The sequence below is a fragment of the Hylaeus anthracinus genome, unplaced genomic scaffold, assembly GCF_026225885.1.
Source record: "Hylaeus anthracinus isolate JK02 unplaced genomic scaffold, UHH_iyHylAnth1.0_haploid 0, whole genome shotgun sequence".
NCBI lineage: Eukaryota > Metazoa > Arthropoda > Insecta > Hymenoptera > Colletidae > Hylaeus > Hylaeus anthracinus.
This window is the reverse complement of record NW_026533254.1, coordinates 17,930,224-17,951,910: the sequence shown is the minus strand read 5'-3', so window position 1 is coordinate 17,951,910 and position 21,687 is coordinate 17,930,224. Positions and strand designations below refer to the sequence as shown.

The 21,687-nt window shown below is 32.8% G+C and overlaps 7 protein-coding genes across 9 annotated transcripts; 2 read left to right on the top strand and 5 right to left on the bottom strand.

Annotated features, from left to right (window-relative positions):
• Positions 1-84: 84 nt before the first annotated feature.
• Positions 85-2,244, top strand: LOC128888586 (V-type proton ATPase subunit S1-like). Its single transcript, XM_054145593.1, has 3 exons — positions 85-446; positions 525-884; positions 959-2,244. Exons 1-3 carry the CDS (start codon positions 177-179, stop codon positions 1,511-1,513), a joined length of 1,185 nt encoding a protein of 394 aa, XP_054001568.1. The 5' UTR covers positions 85-176; the 3' UTR covers positions 1,514-2,244.
• On the bottom strand, positions 2,114-4,703 carry LOC128888574 (heparanase-like). Its single transcript, XM_054145566.1, has 6 exons — positions 4,362-4,703; positions 3,791-4,104; positions 3,459-3,705; positions 3,023-3,382; positions 2,503-2,947; positions 2,114-2,431 (listed from the first exon to the last, which is right to left on the bottom strand). The coding sequence occupies exons 1-6, from the start codon at positions 4,426-4,428 to the stop codon at positions 2,269-2,271; spliced, it is 1,596 nt and encodes a 531-aa protein (XP_054001541.1). The 5' UTR covers positions 4,429-4,703; the 3' UTR covers positions 2,114-2,268.
• Positions 4,704-5,842: 1,139 nt separating this feature from the next.
• Positions 5,843-9,903, bottom strand: LOC128888524 (bromodomain-containing protein 8). The gene is made up of 3 exons (XM_054145458.1): positions 9,729-9,903; positions 6,414-9,394; positions 5,843-6,341 (listed from the first exon to the last, which is right to left on the bottom strand). The coding sequence occupies exons 1-3, from the start codon at positions 9,745-9,747 to the stop codon at positions 6,165-6,167; spliced, it is 3,177 nt and encodes a 1,058-aa protein (XP_054001433.1). The 5' UTR covers positions 9,748-9,903; the 3' UTR covers positions 5,843-6,164.
• Positions 9,904-9,980: 77 nt separating this feature from the next.
• On the top strand, positions 9,981-12,777 carry LOC128888651 (tetraspanin-33-like). The gene is made up of 5 exons (XM_054145718.1): positions 9,981-10,312; positions 10,437-10,640; positions 10,704-10,877; positions 10,988-11,119; positions 11,202-12,777. Exons 1-5 carry the CDS (start codon positions 10,223-10,225, stop codon positions 11,436-11,438), a joined length of 837 nt encoding a protein of 278 aa, XP_054001693.1. The 5' UTR covers positions 9,981-10,222; the 3' UTR covers positions 11,439-12,777.
• A 116-nt stretch (positions 12,778-12,893) lies between these two features.
• LOC128888660 (anaphase-promoting complex subunit 13-like) lies at positions 12,894-14,261 on the bottom strand. 3 transcript variants are annotated; one of them, XM_054145730.1, is made up of 3 exons: positions 13,888-14,029; positions 13,373-13,806; positions 12,894-13,295 (listed from the first exon to the last, which is right to left on the bottom strand). In XM_054145730.1, exons 2-3 carry the CDS (start codon positions 13,796-13,798, stop codon positions 12,915-12,917), a joined length of 807 nt encoding a protein of 268 aa, XP_054001705.1. In that variant the 5' UTR covers positions 13,799-13,806; positions 13,888-14,029; the 3' UTR covers positions 12,894-12,914. The 3 variants fall into 3 exon arrangements, with proteins under 3 accessions (XP_054001705.1, XP_054001715.1, XP_054001714.1); XM_054145740.1 differs by lacking the exon at positions 12,894-13,295 and having other exon boundaries at positions 13,644-13,785; positions 13,888-14,261; XM_054145739.1 differs by lacking the exon at positions 12,894-13,295 and having other exon boundaries at positions 13,665-13,806; positions 13,888-14,261.
• A 78-nt stretch (positions 14,262-14,339) lies between these two features.
• LOC128888685 (astakine-like) lies at positions 14,340-15,258 on the bottom strand. Its single transcript, XM_054145741.1, has 2 exons — positions 15,104-15,258; positions 14,340-14,840 (listed from the first exon to the last, which is right to left on the bottom strand). Exons 1-2 carry the CDS (start codon positions 15,234-15,236, stop codon positions 14,593-14,595), a joined length of 381 nt encoding a protein of 126 aa, XP_054001716.1. The 5' UTR covers positions 15,237-15,258; the 3' UTR covers positions 14,340-14,592.
• Positions 15,259-18,060: 2,802 nt separating this feature from the next.
• On the bottom strand, positions 18,061-21,234 carry LOC128888558 (origin recognition complex subunit 1). Its single transcript, XM_054145530.1, has 5 exons — positions 19,521-21,234; positions 19,173-19,446; positions 18,818-19,083; positions 18,459-18,742; positions 18,061-18,370 (listed from the first exon to the last, which is right to left on the bottom strand). Exons 1-5 carry the CDS (start codon positions 20,930-20,932, stop codon positions 18,198-18,200), a joined length of 2,409 nt encoding a protein of 802 aa, XP_054001505.1. The 5' UTR covers positions 20,933-21,234; the 3' UTR covers positions 18,061-18,197.
• Between the last annotated feature and the right edge of the window lie 453 nt (positions 21,235-21,687).

The window sequence follows — 21,687 nt, the reverse complement described above, 5'->3', positions numbered from 1 at the left end:
ATCATTTAAATATCCAAGTTTGTAAATGGTGTTCATTTAAAAGCCGGAAACAAACTCGTCACGTGACGTCTGTCATATGATTCCAATCCTAGTCAGGTGCTCCGTTCATTTCTGATCAATTGTAGGCGGATCAGTACTTATCTGACTCGTCGAAATTTGTTTCTTCGGAAGGCATCATGACACAATTTCGTAGTGTTTTTAGCTTTGTTCTCACGTTAATCGTCGTGTCACAGATTTCATCGTTGCACGCCGAGAATGCTGTACCTGTATTATTATGGGGCGGTTTAGCTGATACCGATTCGGAAACGAGTGCAGTGAATCCATTTTTAAAAACTTCTAGCAAAGAATTCGATTTGTTTCTACGTAAAAAGTTGGAAACTTCTCCTCCTGTTCTTCTTTACGTGAAAGATAATCTGTGCGTCGAGGATTTAGTGAAACACAAACAGGTTAGTGTATGCGAACAACCTTCAAAATCGTTTACTGCTGGACTCAAATATTAATTTAAAACATTTTTAACATTACAGAATCTTCATACAGTCGCCACTGGCGATTCGTTAAAATATTTTCCTGCCGTTGAGAAAGCGGTAAATGTTGTCGAAGATTTGCCATCGTATAATCAAACATACGATGATTATACAGATTCAAAATCTGAAGGACAGTTGTCGATTATGCCTATTACCAATCTAGATATAGTTCCAGAGACATATAAGACGATAAAAGAGTCCAGTCCTAATTTAATAGCTATTCTCACAGGAAGATCATGTAGTTATAGCCGTTCTGAAAGAGTTAAGAGAGATACCTCTACTCTATCTTCTAATTCTTCCGCTTTTATTGCTTCATCAGAGAGAATACTTTTGTATTCTAGTCAAGCATTGTCACTGAAGGTAATTTCAAGACAAGTTCAATAATTATCAACGAATACATTCTTCATAAGTTACAATTCTAATAAACTTTATAGCTTGTAGATGTCATAAACCTTCCACTTAAACATACGAGTATACAAGAAGGACAAGGTACAAAAGAGTCTCCATTAGTATTGAAACTGTTATTCAATGAAACGGATTCATCTGCGATTAAGCATATACTCCATTTTAAATTTGAGGTCAAAAGTACAGGATACTATACTCTTAAAACAGTAATTTATGAAGGAATTAATTACAAAATCAAGGATAGTACTAATCACAGCCTGACTACGTACACGGATATTGTTTTTCCGTTTAATTTTTCTTATCATTGTTCACAGAACGTTATTTTTGAACAAAATTCTACTATCTTAAATATCATAGATTTGCAAGTGCAAATCGATGCAAAGGCATTTAAAAATGGAAAAGCATTTAGCGATGCGTACGATTGCGTTGGGTTTACTACAATTCCAATTTGGACAGGAATATTTGTCACTGCCATATTAGCTTTAATCATGATTTGGGCTCTTACTATGATCATGGATATTCGTACTATGGATAGATTTGATGATCCTAAAGGAAAAACGATCACTATTTCATCTCAGGAATGATATGATAATGCCAAATTAGTAAAAAAAAGAATATTCTTGTGTAAATATATACCATAAGTAGTATTGACTCAATAAATTATCAGTTTCAGGCTGATGATCCATGCATATATAATCTTCATTAGAGTGTTTTCAAATATTATATATTGTTTAGATATACTTGGTTGTTATATTGATTTTAATTTTATGAAATAATACTATACTGTGAGAAGATAAATTTAATCATTCCAATTACCTAACATTATGTACTTTTTTTCAGTATTTATATATTTGCTATATATGATAATATCTTTTTCCCGTAATATTTATAATAAAGCAATGCATAAATTGTAGGAACTTTGTTTTAAAACAAGAAAAGAAGTATATGATGCTATGTACTAGCGTATCTTTCGATCATAAATCAGTTTTGTGATATACTAATGGTTGATTGAAATCAATGTAAAGTTTATAAAAAGATTCGTATGGCAATTGTTGTATAATATAGTGCATTTCGCATTGACTATAAGAAATATCTATGCACAGATTAATGATAGTTACATATACACATACTCGTAGATACAGATATATACATACATATACACGATACTACATAAAACTCACTCAATTATTTAATTCTTTTATTGATTTCCATTACTCTTTTCTTTCTTAGCGAAAGATTGTAAAAATATGTTTTATGAGACCGTATTATAAATTTTTAATATATGAAAAATGTATAATATAAAATGGTTGTATAATCATGCTGGTTCATTAAGTAACACCTATGCCTCACAAGCTGGAACCTTTACACCATGTATTACAATGAATACCATAGAATAGGGTGGCAATGTAATCACTTGTGTAGGTTCTAATATTATAGGCCAAAATGGTGGTAAACTCCCATCAGGTTCCAATTTTAATATTTTTCCATTCATTTTTATATCTCTAAGAATAAGAGCAATAGGATTAGGTACATTAAATTAATAATGAGTTGTTACATAATTGCCATTAAATACCTTGATTGAAGATTATCAGAAGTAAATGCATATAAAAAGATTTTGGCATTTCTGTGAAGTGCAGAATAAATCCCTTGAATAGTTATATGAACAGAAACTTTGTTTATGTTCACTCCATATATTGTAATTGCTGACACTCTACTGATTAATGCTTTCTTAGAGGTACAGTGTGCATAAAGTCGCACACGGTCAGAGTTGTTTAAAGATGTCAATTTCAAAACCTTTTCTGACACAAATTGTTTATACATTACGCTAATCCACCAATCTGGATTTGGTATAAGATCAGGCCCCACCATAGCATAATATCCACCAAATAATGATTGTCTGGTGACAACATTTAAACCTGTGCTGGCAGAGTATCCTAATTTATCAAGCCATAAAAATCCACCCACAAACCTATCTGATAATTCTGGAGCACCCCCACCATAAGCTGTACTAGTTTCTGCTGTAAATGAAATTTTGGTAAGTTATTTTAATTCAAATATATCAATGCAGCAAGTATAAATGTATAATCACATACATAACCACATAAGAATATTTTTTCCTGATAGCTTAATTGCTTCTTTCATAGATTTAATTTGCATTGGCAAATAATTAAAGGTGGAAACGTTTATGAAGTCAGCTACTCGAGCTTCTCTTCCATTAAGATAATACTGATGCCAAGTAACATAATTTACACTATCTTTATCATTTTTTAAAAACGTTTCTGCATAACATTCTCCCTGATGATTGGTATCACCAATATGATTTACTTCTGGACCAACAAGAATACTTTCATTATATCCTAGTTTGTTTAATAATTGTCTTAATTGATAATAATCATTTGCAAGTTGTGCAGCATTGACAACCCTATTAAATACATGACGAAAGGAATTTGGTTCTGAAATAATTATCACACATTAAATATAATTAAAAATGATTAATAAATTAAAACACAAGAACGAAATATAGCTTACCATTCCCTAACTGCCAATCTAATTTCATCTGTTTATTTTTGGCAAATAAAATAATATCTTTGGCGTTAATATCGTCCCAGGAATTATCAGCAGTTCTAATCAATACATTTAAATCGAAGATCATGCGTAGCTTCGATTTTATAGCAAAGTTATATAAATTTTCGAAATCTATTTCGGTTAATGTAAAATTACTTATGTCATTGCCATTTATAGGACTAATTATTTTCTCCGGAATTATTTGCGTTGTCTGTATTGGTAGATTTATCGAAACTATTTACATTTAAATTGCTTTCAAATTAAAAAAAGAATGTATGTTAAGAAATTGAACAAACCTGATTGAAGTATAAACAATCTGACGATGTACCACCTATTCGAACATAAGCAGGTGCAAGATGCCGAGCTAAGTTAATAAATTTTTCATTTTCAATTGGAAAGTTTATCATATCGCGTAATAAAGAAGTATCGAGACCGAAGGACAAAAATTTTGTTGATACTACATGTAAAGGTGATCGTTTGAAATTCAAGTAAAATACGTGAACGTTACTAGTTTCATTTATCGCATTGTTAAAATTCCATGCTGACAATATTAATAATATCATACAAATGCCCACTACGATTAAACTAAAAATAGGGCGTAACGTTGACTCTGAAATTAAAAAGGACAATTTATATTTATTCATATAGAGATATTCAAAATTTAAATTTCAACGTTTAGGCATGCGCAATGTATACAACATGGCAATGGCAATAATCTAATACGCCGTTAATGCAAGGTGTATGTAAAAAAAGTAAACACAATGTTTCCCGAAAAGTATAGTTAAGTGGATGCTCCGAATTATGGTGCATGTCGTACAAAATACTCTTAAAATATAACCTATAGTAAATTTGAATTGATCGACTTACGGTTATGAACTTCATCGAGTCTTTCGTACTGATGTTTACCCCGATCGTTAGTTACAAAATAACTCATATTCTTGAAATAATTTTTCAAACGATTTATTAAATATTCTTAATTATTTATTCTTATTCGCAATAAAAGAAAAATACGCTTGTTCGGTAATGTTAGTTTCGTTTGTAGCAACCGCGAACAACCACGAATAAGTGAATAAATACAAGCTTCGTCCCAGGGCTGACTGCGCTGCGAATCGATCCCTGTTATAAATATTTTTAGGATTAAAAAAATGTTTGTGAAATGTACAATACTTATTTGGATCAATACACTATACTCCATTAATTACTTTTAAAGAAAAGGATCAGTGATTTCGAGAATCGTTTCCCGAAGACGATGTCGAACAACTCTTTCGACGAACTTTTTTATTCGTTAACACTGAATTACGTTTTTGTGCATACTTGTGCATTGAATTTCTACATCTTGAATAAACATTCTGATCGTTACACGAAAACAGGGGTACTTTTTTATACGCATATTTCTTTTTTGTAACACTACATCCAGGTTGTAATTGTTCCACGCCAAATCGTCCTGCATATCGACTGTATCTCTCCTGTTTAAGAACTGTACAAATAATGTAAAAGAGATATTTCGAATCTATGCTTTTTATGCATAGATTATAATATTATAATAAAGAATTCTATCGATGCACGCATTTAATAATGAAATACCTCTCGATGAAATTTGCTCAGATATCGAATCTATGCTAGAGCTTGATGATTGGAAAAGTAATGATCGTAATGCGATACGATTTCGATAAGAAAAACTACGACGACGTTTCTGTTTTGGATTTAGTTGTTGCTTTGATTCTGAGCTACTTAATTCATCCTCCCCCCAAAACGGCCTATCAGTGTCGTCTGACGTTGGCGGTATTGGTAATGGAGACTTAAAACATGTTTGATTATGTACAAGCATATGTTGTATTATTATGTTTATTAAAAACTTACAATTCCTTCACATTTCCCAAACGATAAACGTGGTTTATCAGTAATACCTGATCGAGCTCGTAATTCAATAGATACTGTACTATAAGATTGATTTTCATAACCTTCGTCATCTTCAGAGCTATGTATCGTTTTTCGTGTATCACCGCTAGCATAATGACCCATTACGGATGTTACCTAAATTTTCAGAAGTATTACAATTATAAAAATTAATTTTTTTAATTTGTTGTATAAATTTGAATACACTTGTAAATTTGTATGTATTTTTTCAAGGTACGAAACTTGGGCGTTTATTGAACTATTTGAAATAAATGGTAGGTTAGTAAGTTTTTTTTTTATTACGAGAGAACAACCCAGAACAGTCTCCATTATTGTAAACGCTACAATTAAAAGTATTTGTTTTGATATATTTTTGTTTTTAAAAATTTATTCATGAACAAGAATTATAATTCATAAAACATTTTTTATTAAATGTTTGTCAAAACAATAGCTCATGACAATAAATTTTTTATTGTAGAAACAATTAAATACAAATGACGAATATTTTGTATTTACTGTACATTTGGTGTGTATCCACAAAGACAAAATTGATTAAATCAATTTTACACGCGAAGTACAAAATGTTCTTTTTCGCCCTTAACTATTAGGGAAAAATAATAAAATGGAATATGAAGTCATTTCCACTCATACATCTTTTATGTCCAACATTTTCTCTTGAGGCCAATGGACAAACTTTATTCTTTCACTTTCTTGAACAAAGTTTTCGTGAACTTTAATGTTATCATATTACATATAGATAACAGATAGAATACTCTAATCATTTTCTGATTTTCTGCGTTTTTTTGAACGCGGACTATCAGTATCATGTGGACTAGGAGTAATATGACTTCGTTTTCTCTTTATACTACTTTCACTGGCCTCGCTACTGCTACTCGCCGCAGTTCTTGTTTCTCTTCTAAGCGTTCCCTCGCCTGTGACTTGTACGAGTATCTGAAAAGAGAGTAAAATAATGTATGTCGTTGATGATAACAATTATATCAGGTATGAATTCTACATTCTTACCTGCATATGTTGTAAACATTCTTCCTGCATTGAAACTGCCATTTTATAAATAAACGTATCATGTTTATTATACATAATGGCATTTTGAAACATCAGCATGACATCGCGTTGAAAATGCATTGTAGATCGAATGGTGCCATTATCTATATTCTTTTTAATAGTAGATAAGTCCATTGGTCTAAAGATGACAGAATGATATCCAGGTGCTTGGTCTTCAGTAATAGGCCTCAGAAATACAGAAGCATATTTATGTGTAGCTAGACGATTGTAAACTAACATTACTGCTTTCTTCCATGCTCTGTAGTCTGCACCTTCTCCAGTAACTTCATTTTCTGGTTCACTGTCGATAGAAGCATTTTGTTTTTTTGAATAAGTTTTCATAGCGCGTCCTCCGCTTAATTTACTCAATGATGATTCTTCCTCGTCCAATTCGACAGTATCTTCCCCAGCACTGACCATGGATTCTGTTTCTTTTTTTACATGTTCGCTATCTACACTTTTTTGCTCTTCTTTTATGGGGACTTCCTCCCTTTTTACTTCTATGACAAGAGCATTTTCTAATTGAATTTTAGGTACTTCTTCCATTTTTGTCTCTTGAAATGAATGTTCTTCTTTTTTGATACTGGAAACATCAATTTCAATTTTAATGGGTTCCATGGATTCTTGTTTTAAATTCTCAATTTCTCCTGGGGACACCAATTGATTAGAATCTTCTATAATCGCTGTTTCTTCTATTTCTTCTTCTTTGACTTCTATGTCTTGTAAAATGGAACTTGCTGTATCTTCGGAGGAATCTTTTGTATCTTCCTTTTTAAATTCATCTGTATAAATTTCTAACGTTTCTTCCGTCTGTTCTTCTTGAGGTTTCTCTGGCGATTCTTCGCTTACTTCTATAATAGTTTTTTCTTTTATTACAATTACAGGTTCCTCTTTAAACGATTCAATGGATTCTGTACTCTCAATTGTATTGTCTATGATGTGTTCCTCCGTTATTTTTTTTGTATCATCTAAACTATGTGTACTTTCGTCGTCTTCTAAGATTAAACTAATATCCTGTGACTTTTCGGTATCCTCTGTACTTGGAAGATCGTTCGTTATTTCAGAAGTAACGCTAACTACTTCTGCAGATGGAACATCTTGTTGTTCACCTGTAATTTTAGCAAGATGCATTTCTAGTTGATCTAATTCCATAGCATCTTTGTTTTCTAACTCTTCCGAAGATTCTCTTTGTAATTTATCACTTGGAGATTCTTTAGCTTCTGGTATAACTACTTCTGTTTCTTCTTCTTCCTCTATTAATTCATCTTCCGCTATTTCGTCGACAAGCTCTTTTGTAGATGTTTTTGTATCGCTTTCTTCAACTTCTGTATTTGAAGTAGAATCCATAGTATCAACAAATTCATCAATCGTTCGTTTCTCTTCTAGTGGTGCATCTTTACTGCTTTCACCATCTTGAGTCTCTAATTCAGGAACAAGTTCGTCGTCTAGTACCACTTTTTCATGGTTTGTACTTTCTTCAGATTTTGTTTCTTCAGGTGTATTTGTTACAGTTTCAGATATTTCTGTAACAATAACTTTTGGTTCCTGAGGTTCTATAGCAACTGTTCCTATGATTTCTGCAATATTTGATGTACTGGAGTCAATTTCTTCGATAGCCATCTCGCTTTGCGGCGAATTAGAAAGCGACACAACTTCGTCTACATCTCTGGGCTCTGGTCGTTCCGTGACGACGGGTATTTCTTGTATCTGGGGTACAGTAAGAGTATTAATCGTTGTAGCAGCTGTATCTAGCGTTTGCGGACTCCCAGTTATTTCTTCTTTTATTAATTCTTCTATATCTCCAATAATTTGGTTAATTTCGTCTTTATCTATTACATCTGCCATTATATCTTTACGTATTACATCGTCTATATTATCTATTATCTGTACCATACTTTCTGTGACTGGAATATTTGATGTATTAATTGCGAGCGATTGAGTAGGTACAGGTGTTTCATTTTGAATTGTTACTTGATGAACTGGCTGTGGTTGAAGATTATGAATTTCCGTAGGCACGTTTTGTTGCGAAACAATAGTCGCGGTTGACTGTAAATTAGGTAGAGGCCCTCTTTGTGCATTTGCAGGCATTTCTAATAACATAGATAGGGTTGGTGCTCCAACCGATGGTCGTTCTGATGGTATATTTGGTATTGTAGAAGAAACTAATTGATGTAATTGTGGCGATACATTTTGCGTTAATTGAGAATTTGGTACTTTAGGGCTAGAACCAAGGAGACTTGTAATTGTAGGGGAGCTCCCTTGTACTGTGGTAGTTGAAGTTTGAATTTGGGTTGTTGGACTTGGTGACTTTAATAAACTTGTTAATAATGGCGATCTTCCACCTCGAGTTTTCTTTTCATCTTCATCTACAGTTTCTGTTGTTTCTTGAATTTCCATTGTACTTTCTATAGATTTACGTTGATTTATAATTGAGACTCCTGGTGACGAATTCAATTCTTGCTTCTGTTGACGTTTTGCCAGCCATGCAGAGTGTGCTCTTATCTTTTGCTCTTGTTCCCTCTCTTCTTGATCTATCGCCAGCCACATCTTCTGTAATTTATCTTCTGTTATAGATCCAGATTTCAACAAATTTATTTCAGCCTTCAACTGTTGATACTCGTCCCTTTGATAAGCTAAAATTTGCCCTAATTCGGATATTCTTTCTTGTGTCAATCTCCTAACTATCGATTCACCTGTTGTCTCTCCACTTTCTCTTTTTTTTCTCTTTGGAGTATCCGCATTCTCTAATAAATTGGCGTATTGAATAGCGCATGATTTTTGAGAGAACCAATCTGGGGGCCTTAACGTTTCTTTTTCAGAAAATGCTTTCAAAGATCGAGACACGCTCATCCAATTTTGATCACCAGACTTCAGTACACTGGATGCTAAACATAGTTGTTCGCGTGTACTCCAATTATCATAAGATCGTTTTAATTTTAATCCTACGAATAAAAATTGTAAGAAATTAAATAGGGTAAATCAAGCAAATTTTTAAATGACTAATAATTTTTATATAATATTATAATACTAGGAATATTTTAAACCATCGATCCGATGTTTACATCGCATAGGTTAAGAAATGATGTTTACTAATTTTCCACGTGTTAATACGAGAGCAACCAGCGGCTTTATAGTATTCACAATTGAAAAGAAATACTAATAATGTAATATTTTGTTAACGAGTTGGTATTTTAATCATTTAACTACGTATTAATAGTTGATAATCATACGAAGACTCCGAAAATACAAAGTACAGTAAACAAATAACAAACTTACTGTCTTGTACCGATGCCATTTTTTCTAGCAAGAATTTGATCCTTTTTTTAATGTGTACATACACACGACTATCAGATTCAGCATGTAAACTAACTATAATTAGTTTATTCGTTTACAATTTTTTACATTTGATTCATCGTATACATTACACACAGGCGCCTTAGTTTTATTCAACTGAAACGTGGAATGCGTGGACAGCTGATTTCAACTAAAATCAAGGAATACAAGAAACGGAACCGTAATGGCGGATGCAAAGTAAGTTGTCAAAGTATGGTACATTATACTTTTGGTTTGATTCACCACCGATCGAATATAGTCTATCGAGGATCAAGTGAAATGTTGTCAAATATGCGTCCAGTATGTGAAATTGTTAATTTAACGATGCGATCGATGTAATCTATACTATATATATTCGTATATATAGTTGAAAGGGCAAGTGCTTGTATTAATTGTACATACCAACTACTATCTCATAAAAGTGTTTTTACCTTACAATGATGAATAACCGAAGACGAACAAATAACTTTACGTACGTTAGCTCGTGTGTAAAGTACATGATATTTATGCTCAATTTTGTTTTTTGGGTAAGTAAATTCCTTCAACTACCGATGTAATTCATCCGTATATTGTTGTTACAAATAATAATTTGCCATACGTATAATTGTATATAATATAACAAAATGTAATTATTAATGTTGTATGGTGCAGTTATTCGGAGGACTGCTAATTGGAGTGGGTTTATATGCATTCGTGGACAAATGGCAGGCAACTGGTTCTGTTCGAGTGGAAAATGTGTATGATGTAGTCCTAAATATTTCACTTGTAATGGTTATAGCAGGAGGAGTTGTTTTCGTTGTTAGTTTCGCAGGATGTGTTGGAGCATTGCGTGAAAATACTTGTCTTCTGAAATTTGTTAGTATTATTATGCATGTTTTCTAATGTACAAACAGATTGTATAATAGTTACTTATTGCAGTATTCGTTGTGCCTATTGGTATTCTTTCTCCTTGAAATGGGCGTAGCAATTGTTGGTTTTGTATTTCCACATACATTGCAATCTTTATTGGAAGAATCATTCACTGATAAGATTATACAAACCTATCGAGAAGATCCTGATCTACAAAATTTTATTGATTTTGGACAACAAGAAGTGAGTGGTCTTAAAGATAAAATTACAGTTTGATATACATTTTTATCTAGGTAACAAATAATACTTTATTTAAATAATAATATAAAATATGTTAATGTTTCCATGAATAGTTTCGGTGCTGTGGTTTAAGTCAAGAAGGATATTTAGACTGGGGGAAGAATGAATACTTTAATTGCTCCAGTCCTAGTGTGGAACGTTGCGGTGTACCATTCTCTTGTTGCATTAATGCTACAGACATATCTGTAAGTTTTTATTTTAATTGCACACAATATATTATTGATAAAATTAAAAACAATGGAAATGAAGCATTACATAAATTTTCAGAGTGGGTTAGTGAATATAATGTGTGGCTATAAAGTTCAGATGTTACCAGTATCCGAAGCTGGGAAGAAGGTATGGACTAGTGGTTGCATTGAAATAGTGAGAAGTTGGGCAGAACGTAATCTTTATACAATAGCGGGCATTGCTTTGGGCATAGCTCTTAGCCAATTATTTGTCATTTATCTTGCTAAGACGTTAGAAGGTCAAATTGAATTGCAAAAATCTCGTTGGCATTCCTGAGCTTGACTTCAGGCCACCTACCGCTATCAAATTCATTCCCCTCCCAGCAGGCAGGTGGCCAGTGGCCGAACACGAAGCCAGGACATTGAATCTCATGTAAATGTTCGAATGACATTACTTGTTCTTTTCGCGATCTCTGTATACATACTCTGCATTCTCTCTTTAATTAGACTTGTTCTTTATTTTAAAAATTATTTTCATATATATTTAAGCAAAGGTTAACTTTTACTAATTCTTACGTATTACTGTGTCTTTATAAACAATTTCTTGTTTTTTTTTTTCTTTTATTACTCTGACTTTACTGCCAAATTGTTGGGTGATATAGCCATATATATTTTTTTCCCTAAAAATTTTATATATCTTGCATAGTAACAAGTTAATTACTCTCATACCAGTTTACCCTACAATAGCGAAACTGAGTCTGAATATTATTCAATTTATACATTTAGTTATATACGAATCTTCTGTTGCAAAAACTACGTAAATCTACGGACAAAATTGTGGTTAACATAAGTTTAATTGAATATAAAATAATAAATGTACCAACAAGATAATTATTTCGGTAACAACGTGCAATAATTTTACGTGTATAGAAATATGATTTCTATTTCTGAAAAATATCCATGTATGGTATTGAATTTTATATGATAGTAATTTTTGCATCAGAACTTAAAGATATTACCCGCATAGTATATCTAATATATATTGTAAGTATTCGAAAGTTTTAAGCTTTTAAATAATTGACCTACAAAAGACTTGCAACAATATTATATAATTTATAAAGTAGATACAATCTATAAGAAATTCAAACTTTTTTATACAGTTTGTTTTTTCTCAATATATTTACATAACTATTTGCAGAAATATTTCTGTATGTAAGCGTATTTTATTATTGTTCAAAATAAGAATTATTTGCATTCTTGTAAGAAGTACCAATGACCTGACACAATGAAATACAAGAAATAAGTACATGGATAAAACACGCACATTGGTTGAACAATTTAACTCAAATACTCTTTGTTACGATTGGTATTTTTTAAATTTCTTCGATCTTATTATAAAAATATCAATAAGTATGTAGTTATTTACAAATTAATATTGTTGATTTTTTTTATTTTACTATATTAGCATAACTCAAGTGCATAAGTGAAAAAAACGTCCAGTGCCAAAGTCAGAATATTATCTTATAGTTTTTTTTTAACAAACCTGACAATAATCTGGTGTAAACAATTTGTTCATTGAGTGCATTTAGAGTACATCTGCGTGTCCTTTTATCAAGAATTAATGTAAAACTGACATATAAAACCATCTAGTTTGTAATAAACAAGTATTATTCTAACATTGCATTTTCGCCATTACCAGTAAACTATTATATACAAAAAAAAAAATAAAAAAATGTTTAATAAATCTACAAGTGGATACATATAAAAATGTAAAGAAAAAAAACAAAATTGACCTCGTTTACTGTAAATAGATTTATTTGTATAAAGAAGTATCTACAACCATAGTATTCGAACATTCTAAAATAACACTTTGTCCATCAACAATTTCAGAGTTTTCAAACAGCTTTGATAGCAGTGTATCCATTTCATTACATATCAGTGCACCAGTTGAATGATGAAATAATTGTAATTTGGGTGCACCAGCTGTATTGTTATTATTAGTTACTTTTAGTATGTCAGCCATCGAATCTATAGCTTTCCCAATTGTCCAGTTTGTGTTCACATAAATACCTTTCGACGGTCCTACATTCTTATTGGATATTTTAGTCGATGGATACACAAGAAAATAACAACGTTCGTTTACTGGAACATTTTTAGGTCCAACAGCTGAACCTTTTATGCGCATGAGCCGTACCTAAATAAACAATGGTTAAGATAAATGCATGATACGTATAATCTGGTATTTTAAATTATTTCGATAAAACAAAATACTTTATTCGCCATTGCAGTATTCTTGGATTTTTTCAACTTGTCTGAAATTTCTTGATCCACTATAGCTTTAGCTTCGGCAAATTGTTTTTTTGGTATTTGCCACTTTTTTAACTTTGTTGTCTTCTCTTCATTACTATATTCTAAACATCCGTGATATCTATGTTGTAAACAAAAGTGTCTTTTGCACTTTATACACGGCAGCTCTATAGGTGAAGTTTCTTTGCAAGATTCATCTGAACACGTATAACTCGAAGCCTTTGTTTTAGTATTCGTAACATTTTCACGATATCCAGAACATTTATGAGAAGCTATGTGAAAATGTTCCTTGCAGAAAATGTCATGACAATGATTGCATTCGAATGGCAAAAAATTCAATTGTTTGCAGTCTTCGACCGAACATCTTTCCCCTGTGTCTGGAAATTCCATTCTTAATCCTTAACGTAAATAAATATAAGTAAACAAATCGTTGAAACATTGGTTATGTAAAATTCCCAGCGCGATAAATTGGTACTTGCTTAATTATGAGATGGTGTCGGGGAATGCAAATGATTTTCACTGAGAGTCCCTAAAGCTAGATTATTCCACTTTTGTTCTAATTCCTTTAATGTCATGTGAGAATCACCATTGTCACTTTCGGGATCGGGTAATTCTGCTACTGGTACTACGATATCGTCAATGGGCAAACGTTCCTTGTGCCAAGCTTCATCGATCAGATCTAACAATCTACCGTCTCCGCACACTTGACTGTCCATTCCGTAAAAACACACCTAATTTAACAATGCATACGTATTTCTTAGATTCGAAGAAATAAAAAGAACGAAAAGAATCTTCTTGGCGTATTAGAGAAATAGATGCTAACTACAATCAGTGATTTTGCAGCGCTCTCTATGTTTATCTTGTTCAATCACCGCAGTCGGTAAAAGGAACGAATATAGAACAGGTGTAACATTAAATAATACAATATTCATTCATTTGATATATTACATTTATTCGATAATCTTATATAAAGTCATTACGCTACGTAATTTCTTAAGATTATTCAAAATTGTATTATGACTATATTTAATGCAGCTCTTATTAGTTAATTATACTTTAAGGCTCCTTATTGTTAGTCCTTTGGTTTACAATTTACATCGTCCTTTGAATTGTTTCTAAAAACAATTTGTAATATCCTGAGTTCTTTTAACGTTTTGGTTACACGTTACTTCTCTTATTAATTATTAATCGTCATTGTTTTCGCCGATCAGATGGTTTCTGTCGTGTTCTTCGCCCGTGCGTTTGCAAATGCCTCTATCACACGATAATCCGTGAGCACAAGGACAGAAAATGTAATGGACATCGGTTAATTCTACAGTTTCGAGATCAGGATACGATACAGTCATGTTGACTGGATTAGCGCTGCCTGGTCTGCACTCCTCTCCTTCTTCTTTCATGGGACTACATTGCGGTACGCTGTATCTTATAGGTCCTGAAATTACGCACTTCATGTTAATGTATTTTTTCATGAAATGACGAAATATTATCTAATTTTATCTAATTTCATGACTGTTACTATGTTAAACCGAAGTGTTATAGTGTCGTAAATATTACTGTTGCGTGACGCCTCGAAACATTTTGGCGACCGGTAGTGTGTTTCAGTTATATCTTTCGTCGATTGTAAATATTAATAATTGTGTCTATTTTGGTGTCAGGTAATTGAGCCGAAAGAAGTATAACAGAAAAAAAAAGTACCTATGCTGCAACAGTGACCCAGCTCGCACTCAGAATTGCTCACACAGTGTATATAGTCTGGTCTGCTTTCAGCGCAAGAGAGATAACTCGATACAAAGAGAAGAAACGAAGTGACGAAAATCGGCGCCATCATTGTTATTTTTGCACGCTGATTCCTGCGAACATACGAGTTTTTTACTTCTTTGTATCACCGCTTACCTTGAATATGTAACAACTCTATACATATATGAGTGTTTGCTGCGTCAAACGCATTTTTGGCCAAAATGCTTTACTCTTCTCCCTCGAATCTAACTATACATATGTATAGAATTACGTGTACCGTTTCAGAAACGAATCTCAGTAAACGTTTCAGCGATTTTACGTAGGTTGATCTTATATGGAGCGATCTTTTGTCCTGGAGCTTAGTCACGCGTTAATCCGCGAAGGAAAAAGTTGAACCATTAACTTTTCTTGTAGGTATTGGAATCGAAAGAATCTTATTCTGTTAATTCGTTCGCTTCGTTGGCGCGTTGCTACGCCACGCGAGATCTCGATTTCTTCACTGTCCTGTTTCGGTGTTTGTTGATTTTTTGTTACTGTTTCGATTACTCTGATCATCGCCTTTTCTCCCGTTCGTGATAAAATAGTTGGTAATTGAATTTACTTAATTACCTATATATCCTAGTAAATTATTAACAATGTATGCGAACAGCAGTAAGCAACAATTAATTATCCGCAGTGACGTTCGAAGGAACATTAAAACATCTGTATACATTGTTCAAAATAATTAAAGGACCACCTGGTCGAATGACTTCATCACAAGCTGCAACTGGCAATTATTGTTCGAGACATTCAATGGTATATTATATAATTAAAAAAACAAAGTATAATTAATTACTCCTTTGCAATAATTATTCCTCGGCAGCAGTTATCCTGCGAAAATATCGTTCCATCACTGTAGGATACGAATCTTCTGATGGGTAAAATTCTTATCTAAATACAAATAAAATAAAAATGTAACTATTCAATTGAACGAATGAGATTATTTTATTCGTTATCTACTATTTCTGGTGTGTAACTGTCTCGCGTATCACGAGTTCAAGAAGCAAACTGCCCCCTTTGCGACGCGTTTCGCACACCTGCATTGGTGGAACGACATTTTTGCATTTTTAAATTGTACGTAGGATTGCTGCACTATTATTAATCACAACCTATCGAGTATGATGTAATCTTAATATTTGGAAAATCGACAAATTGAAAAATTGAAGAGTGAGAAAAATATACATACACACGTTTAGGAGACTGTTAACGCTGTCTACACTCGACGAACACTTGTCGACATTTGATCGCGTGAACTGATGAGTCTGTTGTTTTTATATCGGTTCTTCCTCCACGTAACTCGTGTCTTTTCCTCCGAATAAACGGTTCACGTGTTTATCCTCGCAGAGGAGACTACCCTTTCTAATCGTACCCTTTTCGAGGTGTTAATGTTTTTACATTTGTTCGATAATCAGTTTTGTTACCAACAAATTATACAAGCATGATAAGTATTTATTTGTTTAGTTTGTAGATATTATATATAATACATAATGTATTTTCTGTGATTGAAGTAAGTCAGTGCCTATGAGAGGCACTTGGAGTGAAAAGGGTTCAGAGTAGTCTCAGAGTATTGTCAAGTATATTCGCTATGCTATATTCGTGTACAGAGCTTCTTAAGGAAGCGGAAGTGTACAATATTTTCTGTAGACTACCCCTTGATATCGATTCAATCCTCTGATATTGACTTTATGGCATTCAATGACGATTTGTAAGTTTTGAATCAATAAAAGAGTCAATCGTACGATTACTTCATTTTGCATACATACGTATGGACGTCAATGGAAGATTGTACGTTTATAATTACCGTATTACGTGATCGATCAGATGGAAATCCCGCGATGCAAGATCGCATCAGATCCTGAAAGCGTGCGCGTAGGATCTTTGATTGATAGTTTTAGTTGTTTCGCGTTGATACAACGATATCGATTACTGACGTTTACAATGAAAATGTGCAGTACGTTAAATTAATATGCGCACAGACAGCGGACAGAAAGCGAATAACATTTTCTCGAGTAGACGAATGGGTTGAACGTTAAGAGATCGATCGAGCTCGATTGCACATCATTAGGTTATTAAATGTTGCTTCATGTTCTCTTGATTATTTTTAGTTTCGTTACTAGTTTACGCGTTATCGTGAAGCCAGCATTTCTTGTGCAATAAATTCGCATTTGCTATCCATGTACCTGCGGGTGTCAATTGCACAAGATGGATTCGAAGCTGAGCGATCAATTTTAGCAGTATTATTTTAAACTCCTCTGTTATTCTAGATACGATAATAACAAGATAAAACGAAATTTGATTAATTTCGTGACTCTCGAGTCGCGATATACCTACATTTTTAAAACATTTATCATATATTGTTTAGAAACCATTTTTGTCAAAATAATTGTGTTGTAAACAGTTAACAAGAGTAGCGCCATCGGTGGAGAAACGCTCAAGTTTGTAGTGAAAATAGTTCCCACAGTTTCTCTAAGATGACGCCACCGATATCTTCTAAGCAATTATTCTTTATTTGTTCATAAATGCATAATTAATACGATTCCCTGCTTTATAACGCTGCAATATATTAGTTAATATATCAAAGTCATCATTTTCATATGTAGTTATTTAATCCCATAATAATTATCAACTTTTTAGTTAGTAGTGCCATCTAGCAAAAACAGTGGCAACTATTTTCACTACAAACTTTGCCGTTTTCCCACCGATGGCGACACTGGTATCAATACTCGGTCACAGAGCGGTAAATTTGAACAACATGCAAGTATAAAATGTGATTACAGAGGAGGCAAGAAACAAGGTGGTTGGAACTATCATCTTTATTTATCATCTCACATTTCAGTTCCTTTAATTATAGATATTATTACTTCATGTAAAGTGAATTTTCTGTCTTAAATATAAAATTTAATTAATAAATAACATATTTTACAAATTTCATTCACAAAAATCGCGACTAAGGCAAAACGTATAATCTATTAAGGCACTTCTAAGAGCACACAGAAGGAATGTACATATTCCATTATTTTGAATTAAAATCTAACTCCTGAATTCCATAGTGTATATCGTCTGTGGAAACGTTCAATAATATCTTTTGATATATGTCGTTTCTCGCATGCTCGCATATCAACAACCTACTAGCACTCAATCTTCCACAAACAGCGAGTATTTCTGTTACTGTAGGTACTTTTATGCCTGTAATGCAAAAAAGTAAACACAATCGTTAACCTCTTCGATGGTCTGGCCGTGTGGACCCAGGCTAAGTATTTAACAAAAGACGCACCGTCAAACGAGCATAACGCTTCGAGCTGTTTGTAAGCGTCGATAAAATATACATCCTCGATAGATGTTCGTATGACCTCGGCAGATATCGCTTGTAAAAATATTTGTTCCATTTTTGAACAATGTTTTATAGCCTGAACTTTTGCTGATGCAATCATTTCAGACACAGCTTCGGTTACATCTTGGAGAGATATTGTTTCAGCGTTTCGCGATTCCGCAATTTCTATAGCGCGACGACATATATCCAACGCTCGTCTAGCATCTCCAGATACAGCAGAAACTTTTCTATAATAAAAGTGATTTTCTATAATAATAGTAATTGCAATTCCAGTGAGAGATTCTATAGACGTATTATAATACCGCGCAACAAGTTGTATAGCTTCGCTTCTGAAACCATTGAAGTCTTTAAGTCTGGACATCACTATTTCTTGTAATTGTTTATAATTGTATGGCTGAAAAGTCAACCGAGTGAGGCCCAAGCGCGATGTAACACGACCCATTAGAACTCTTTCAGGTAAATCCATAGTATTGGCTATGGTAACAACAATTAATCGTGCTGTTGCCTTTGATGGCCAATCTAATAAATTATACACGACATCCTGGCGTTTTGTACATAAAAAGTCGAGCTGCAATAATAATTATCGTTATTAAACAATGTGAATCTGTTTTAATAGCGTTAATAGAATTGCTTAAAAAATAAAAAATGGAATTGTACTTCGTCTATGAGGAGCAACGTCATCCTAGAATTATTCCCGTTAAATCTTTTCTCGAGTATACGATATGCTTGCTCCCAAGTAACAAATTTACCATCTAGCTGCTTCAAAATTTGTACATAAGCTTGTCTTGGCTCTGTTAATTTCATACCATTAATTGCAATGTAATCGAAATCGTCTATCTGGTCTTTAATAATCAATTTTTGCAAGCATCTTACAGCTTCGTTTACAGTTGCAGTTTTGCCTGTTCCAGGTACTCCACTTATGTATATACACCTGTAAACAGTTTTAATTTATTAATCGTATCCTGTTATAAAACTCTTGTACAGGAAATTATTTTTCCAATGTACCCTCCACTTTTGTCCTCCAATTTTCCTTTGAGAAATGTGAAAATGTTATTAAATTCCTCTTCTCTACAAGGCAAAGACTTTGGTACGGCGCTAACGTGTAGTCTCGATCTAGCTTCTTGCAAAGGTGTAGATGGTTTTAACAAAGTGCTATTTCTTTTTCTCAACGACGGTGTTAAACTACTACATTTTATCGAACGAGATTTCGGAGTACTCAAATGAGTTTCTTGTAGCTGTACTTCTATACTCTTTTGCACATTATTTTTTTTCTGTGGTGTCAAAACTTTTTTCTTTGGAGATGATATTTTAATACACTTATACAAATCAGCCAAACATTCCTCTTCATTGAAGTTATTGATATTGTTAATAGAATTTAGAGATGCTGGTGTATTTTCAGCATTTATCCAAATTTCTTTGTTGCAGTTGCCTTTGCTTTTTTGGATCTTTTTAGAAACCACCCCCTTTTCTTTATCTCCTCTGACTGATGTACTTAAATTATGTTCATTTATTATCTCCTTTGTTTCTGAATATTGGTTCAACTTATCATCAATCTCATTCTCCAAGTGATTGGACTGTTTCAATGATTTTATTTTAATTTCTTCAATATCTGTACTACTATCACTCTTGCTATCTTGTATAGAATCTTGTGCATATCTTCGTTTAGTATTCCTTAGGTTTGACTTTAATGTGTTTGACTTTGAATTACGTCTAGAGACACTTCTAGAGACATTTATATCTTTATTTTCCTTTTGTTTGGCTTCTGCTCTGTCTGTATTTAAGCTAGACTTTATAGCATTAATTAGTAATGTATTCTCGTTATAATTTATGTTCTTCCTATTCCTCAAAGATGGAGAATTCACAGGAGGATTCTCCAAACTACAAATGGAATCTAACGAACCACAATGATATGAAGAAAATTTTAATGGACGTTTCCTAATTCTAGTCCTAGGCAATACCTCATTCCCATTTTGCATTGTTACTAATTCAGTCTTGTCTGGACTATCTGTTGTTATAGAACTGTCTTTACTATTGGTAAAAGACTCATCACTTTCTACTTCTAGATGGTTTTTCTTCTTTTGTTTTAAAGGCTTACTTTGCAATTTATTTCTGGATTTTCTGCAGTCTGAGTCTAAATAACTTTTATATAAACTCTGTTCTGTAGATCTTCGCAATTTAATTCTAAGTGAAACACTTTCCTTCTGTGTAATGCTATTCTTTCGAACAACCTTTTTAACATTGTTGAATATGACTTCTGCATCTGAACTATCTTCTTTTGAATCATTTAATTTCGAATTTCTTCTCTTTTGTAACTTACTTGGTCCATTATTAATTTCTTTGCATGTATCAGAATCCGATTCAGCATCAAGAATTGCAGCTATTTGACAATCGGAGTATCTCTTCAATTTCGAAGCCATTTGCACTTTTTTTATTGTAATAATTTTATCGTTTAAATTGAAGCTCAAGCTTATACCTTACAGACTCCGATTTTATAATATAACGATACGTCAATATATTGTTATGTTATACATTTTTAAATATTTACTAGTCGTTATCGTACATTGTTCTAACATATATACGTCATATTGTAAAAGAAAAGGAATGTTCTATGATACACTTTTCAACTCGTATCAACTGGTATACATCATGGTATAATGATGGTATAACAAGCTTGATGCTGGTTGATGATTAGCTACGAGACGAAATTTGGCGGTTAGACTCAACATCCCTTCTCCTAGACAAGTTGAGATAAGTTTTTCGTGCTACTTTTGCTGCTAGATGGCGCTCCTAACTAAAGGATCGGCACTTATTGCTGCGTTAAATAACTATTAACATAAATGTTTAAATAATACATTGAAATAATATATTGTAGTGTTAGAAAGCAAAGAATCGTATTAAATATGCATTTACAAAAAATAGAGATAAATTTATTAAATGTATTGGTGGCGTCATCTTACAGGAAAGGTTTAAACTATTTTTACTACAAGCTTGGGAGTTTTCCCATCGATGGCGCCACTAACTAAAAGGTCGATAATTAGTGTTGAATTAAATAACTATTTATGAAAATGATACGTTAGACGTACCAACTAATATCTTGTACTATTATGAAGCAAGGAATCGTATTAATTATGTATTTATACAAAAAATAACGAATAATTGTTTAAAAGATATC

What these genes read in the sequence shown, in the direction of transcription:
- LOC128888558 (XM_054145530.1), bottom strand. Translation starts at nt 20,932, where the DNA reads ATGGCTTCGAAATTGAAGAGATACTCCGATTGTCAAATAGCTGCAATT. An exon ending in GCTATACAACTTGTTGCGCG is followed by an intron (nt 18,743 to 18,817) that starts GTATTATAATAC and finishes CTTTTATTATAG; the next exon opens with AAAAGTTTCTGCTGTATCTG. An exon ending in AGCGTTATGCTCGTTTGACG is followed by an intron (nt 18,371 to 18,458) that starts GTGCGTCTTTTG and finishes TTTGCATTACAG; the next exon opens with GCATAAAAGTACCTACAGTA.
- LOC128888685 (XM_054145741.1), bottom strand. Translation starts at nt 15,236, where the DNA reads ATGATGGCGCCGATTTTCGTCACTTCGTTTCTTCTCTTTGTATCGAGT. An exon ending in GGGTCACTGTTGCAGCATAG is followed by an intron (nt 14,841 to 15,103) that starts GTACTTTTTTTT and finishes GCGTAATTTCAG; the next exon opens with GACCTATAAGATACAGCGTA.
- LOC128888660 (XM_054145730.1), bottom strand. Translation starts at nt 13,798, where the DNA reads ATGGAATTTCCAGACACAGGGGAAAGATGTTCGGTCGAAGACTGCAAA. An exon ending in ATACTGCAATGGCGAATAAA is followed by an intron (nt 13,296 to 13,372) that starts GTATTTTGTTTT and finishes TTGTTTATTTAG; the next exon opens with GTACGGCTCATGCGCATAAA.
- LOC128888586 (XM_054145593.1), top strand. Translation starts at nt 177, where the DNA reads ATGACACAATTTCGTAGTGTTTTTAGCTTTGTTCTCACGTTAATCGTC. An exon ending in ATTTAGTGAAACACAAACAG is followed by an intron (nt 447 to 524) that starts GTTAGTGTATGC and finishes TTAACATTACAG; the next exon opens with AATCTTCATACAGTCGCCAC. An exon ending in GTCAAGCATTGTCACTGAAG is followed by an intron (nt 885 to 958) that starts GTAATTTCAAGA and finishes TAAACTTTATAG; the next exon opens with CTTGTAGATGTCATAAACCT.
- LOC128888651 (XM_054145718.1), top strand. Translation starts at nt 10,223, where the DNA reads ATGATGAATAACCGAAGACGAACAAATAACTTTACGTACGTTAGCTCG. An exon ending in TGCTCAATTTTGTTTTTTGG is followed by an intron (nt 10,313 to 10,436) that starts GTAAGTAAATTC and finishes TGTATGGTGCAG; the next exon opens with TTATTCGGAGGACTGCTAAT. An exon ending in TTGATTTTGGACAACAAGAA is followed by an intron (nt 10,878 to 10,987) that starts GTGAGTGGTCTT and finishes TTCCATGAATAG; the next exon opens with TTTCGGTGCTGTGGTTTAAG.
- LOC128888574 (XM_054145566.1), bottom strand. Translation starts at nt 4,428, where the DNA reads ATGAGTTATTTTGTAACTAACGATCGGGGTAAACATCAGTACGAAAGA. An exon ending in ACTCGATGAAGTTCATAACC is followed by an intron (nt 4,105 to 4,361) that starts GTAAGTCGATCA and finishes TTTTAATTTCAG; the next exon opens with AGTCAACGTTACGCCCTATT. An exon ending in AGATTGGCAGTTAGGGAATG is followed by an intron (nt 3,383 to 3,458) that starts GTAAGCTATATT and finishes TAATTATTTCAG; the next exon opens with AACCAAATTCCTTTCGTCAT.
- LOC128888524 (XM_054145458.1), bottom strand. An exon ending in AATGTTTACAACATATGCAG is followed by an intron (nt 6,342 to 6,413) that starts GTAAGAATGTAG and finishes CTCTCTTTTCAG; the next exon opens with ATACTCGTACAAGTCACAGG.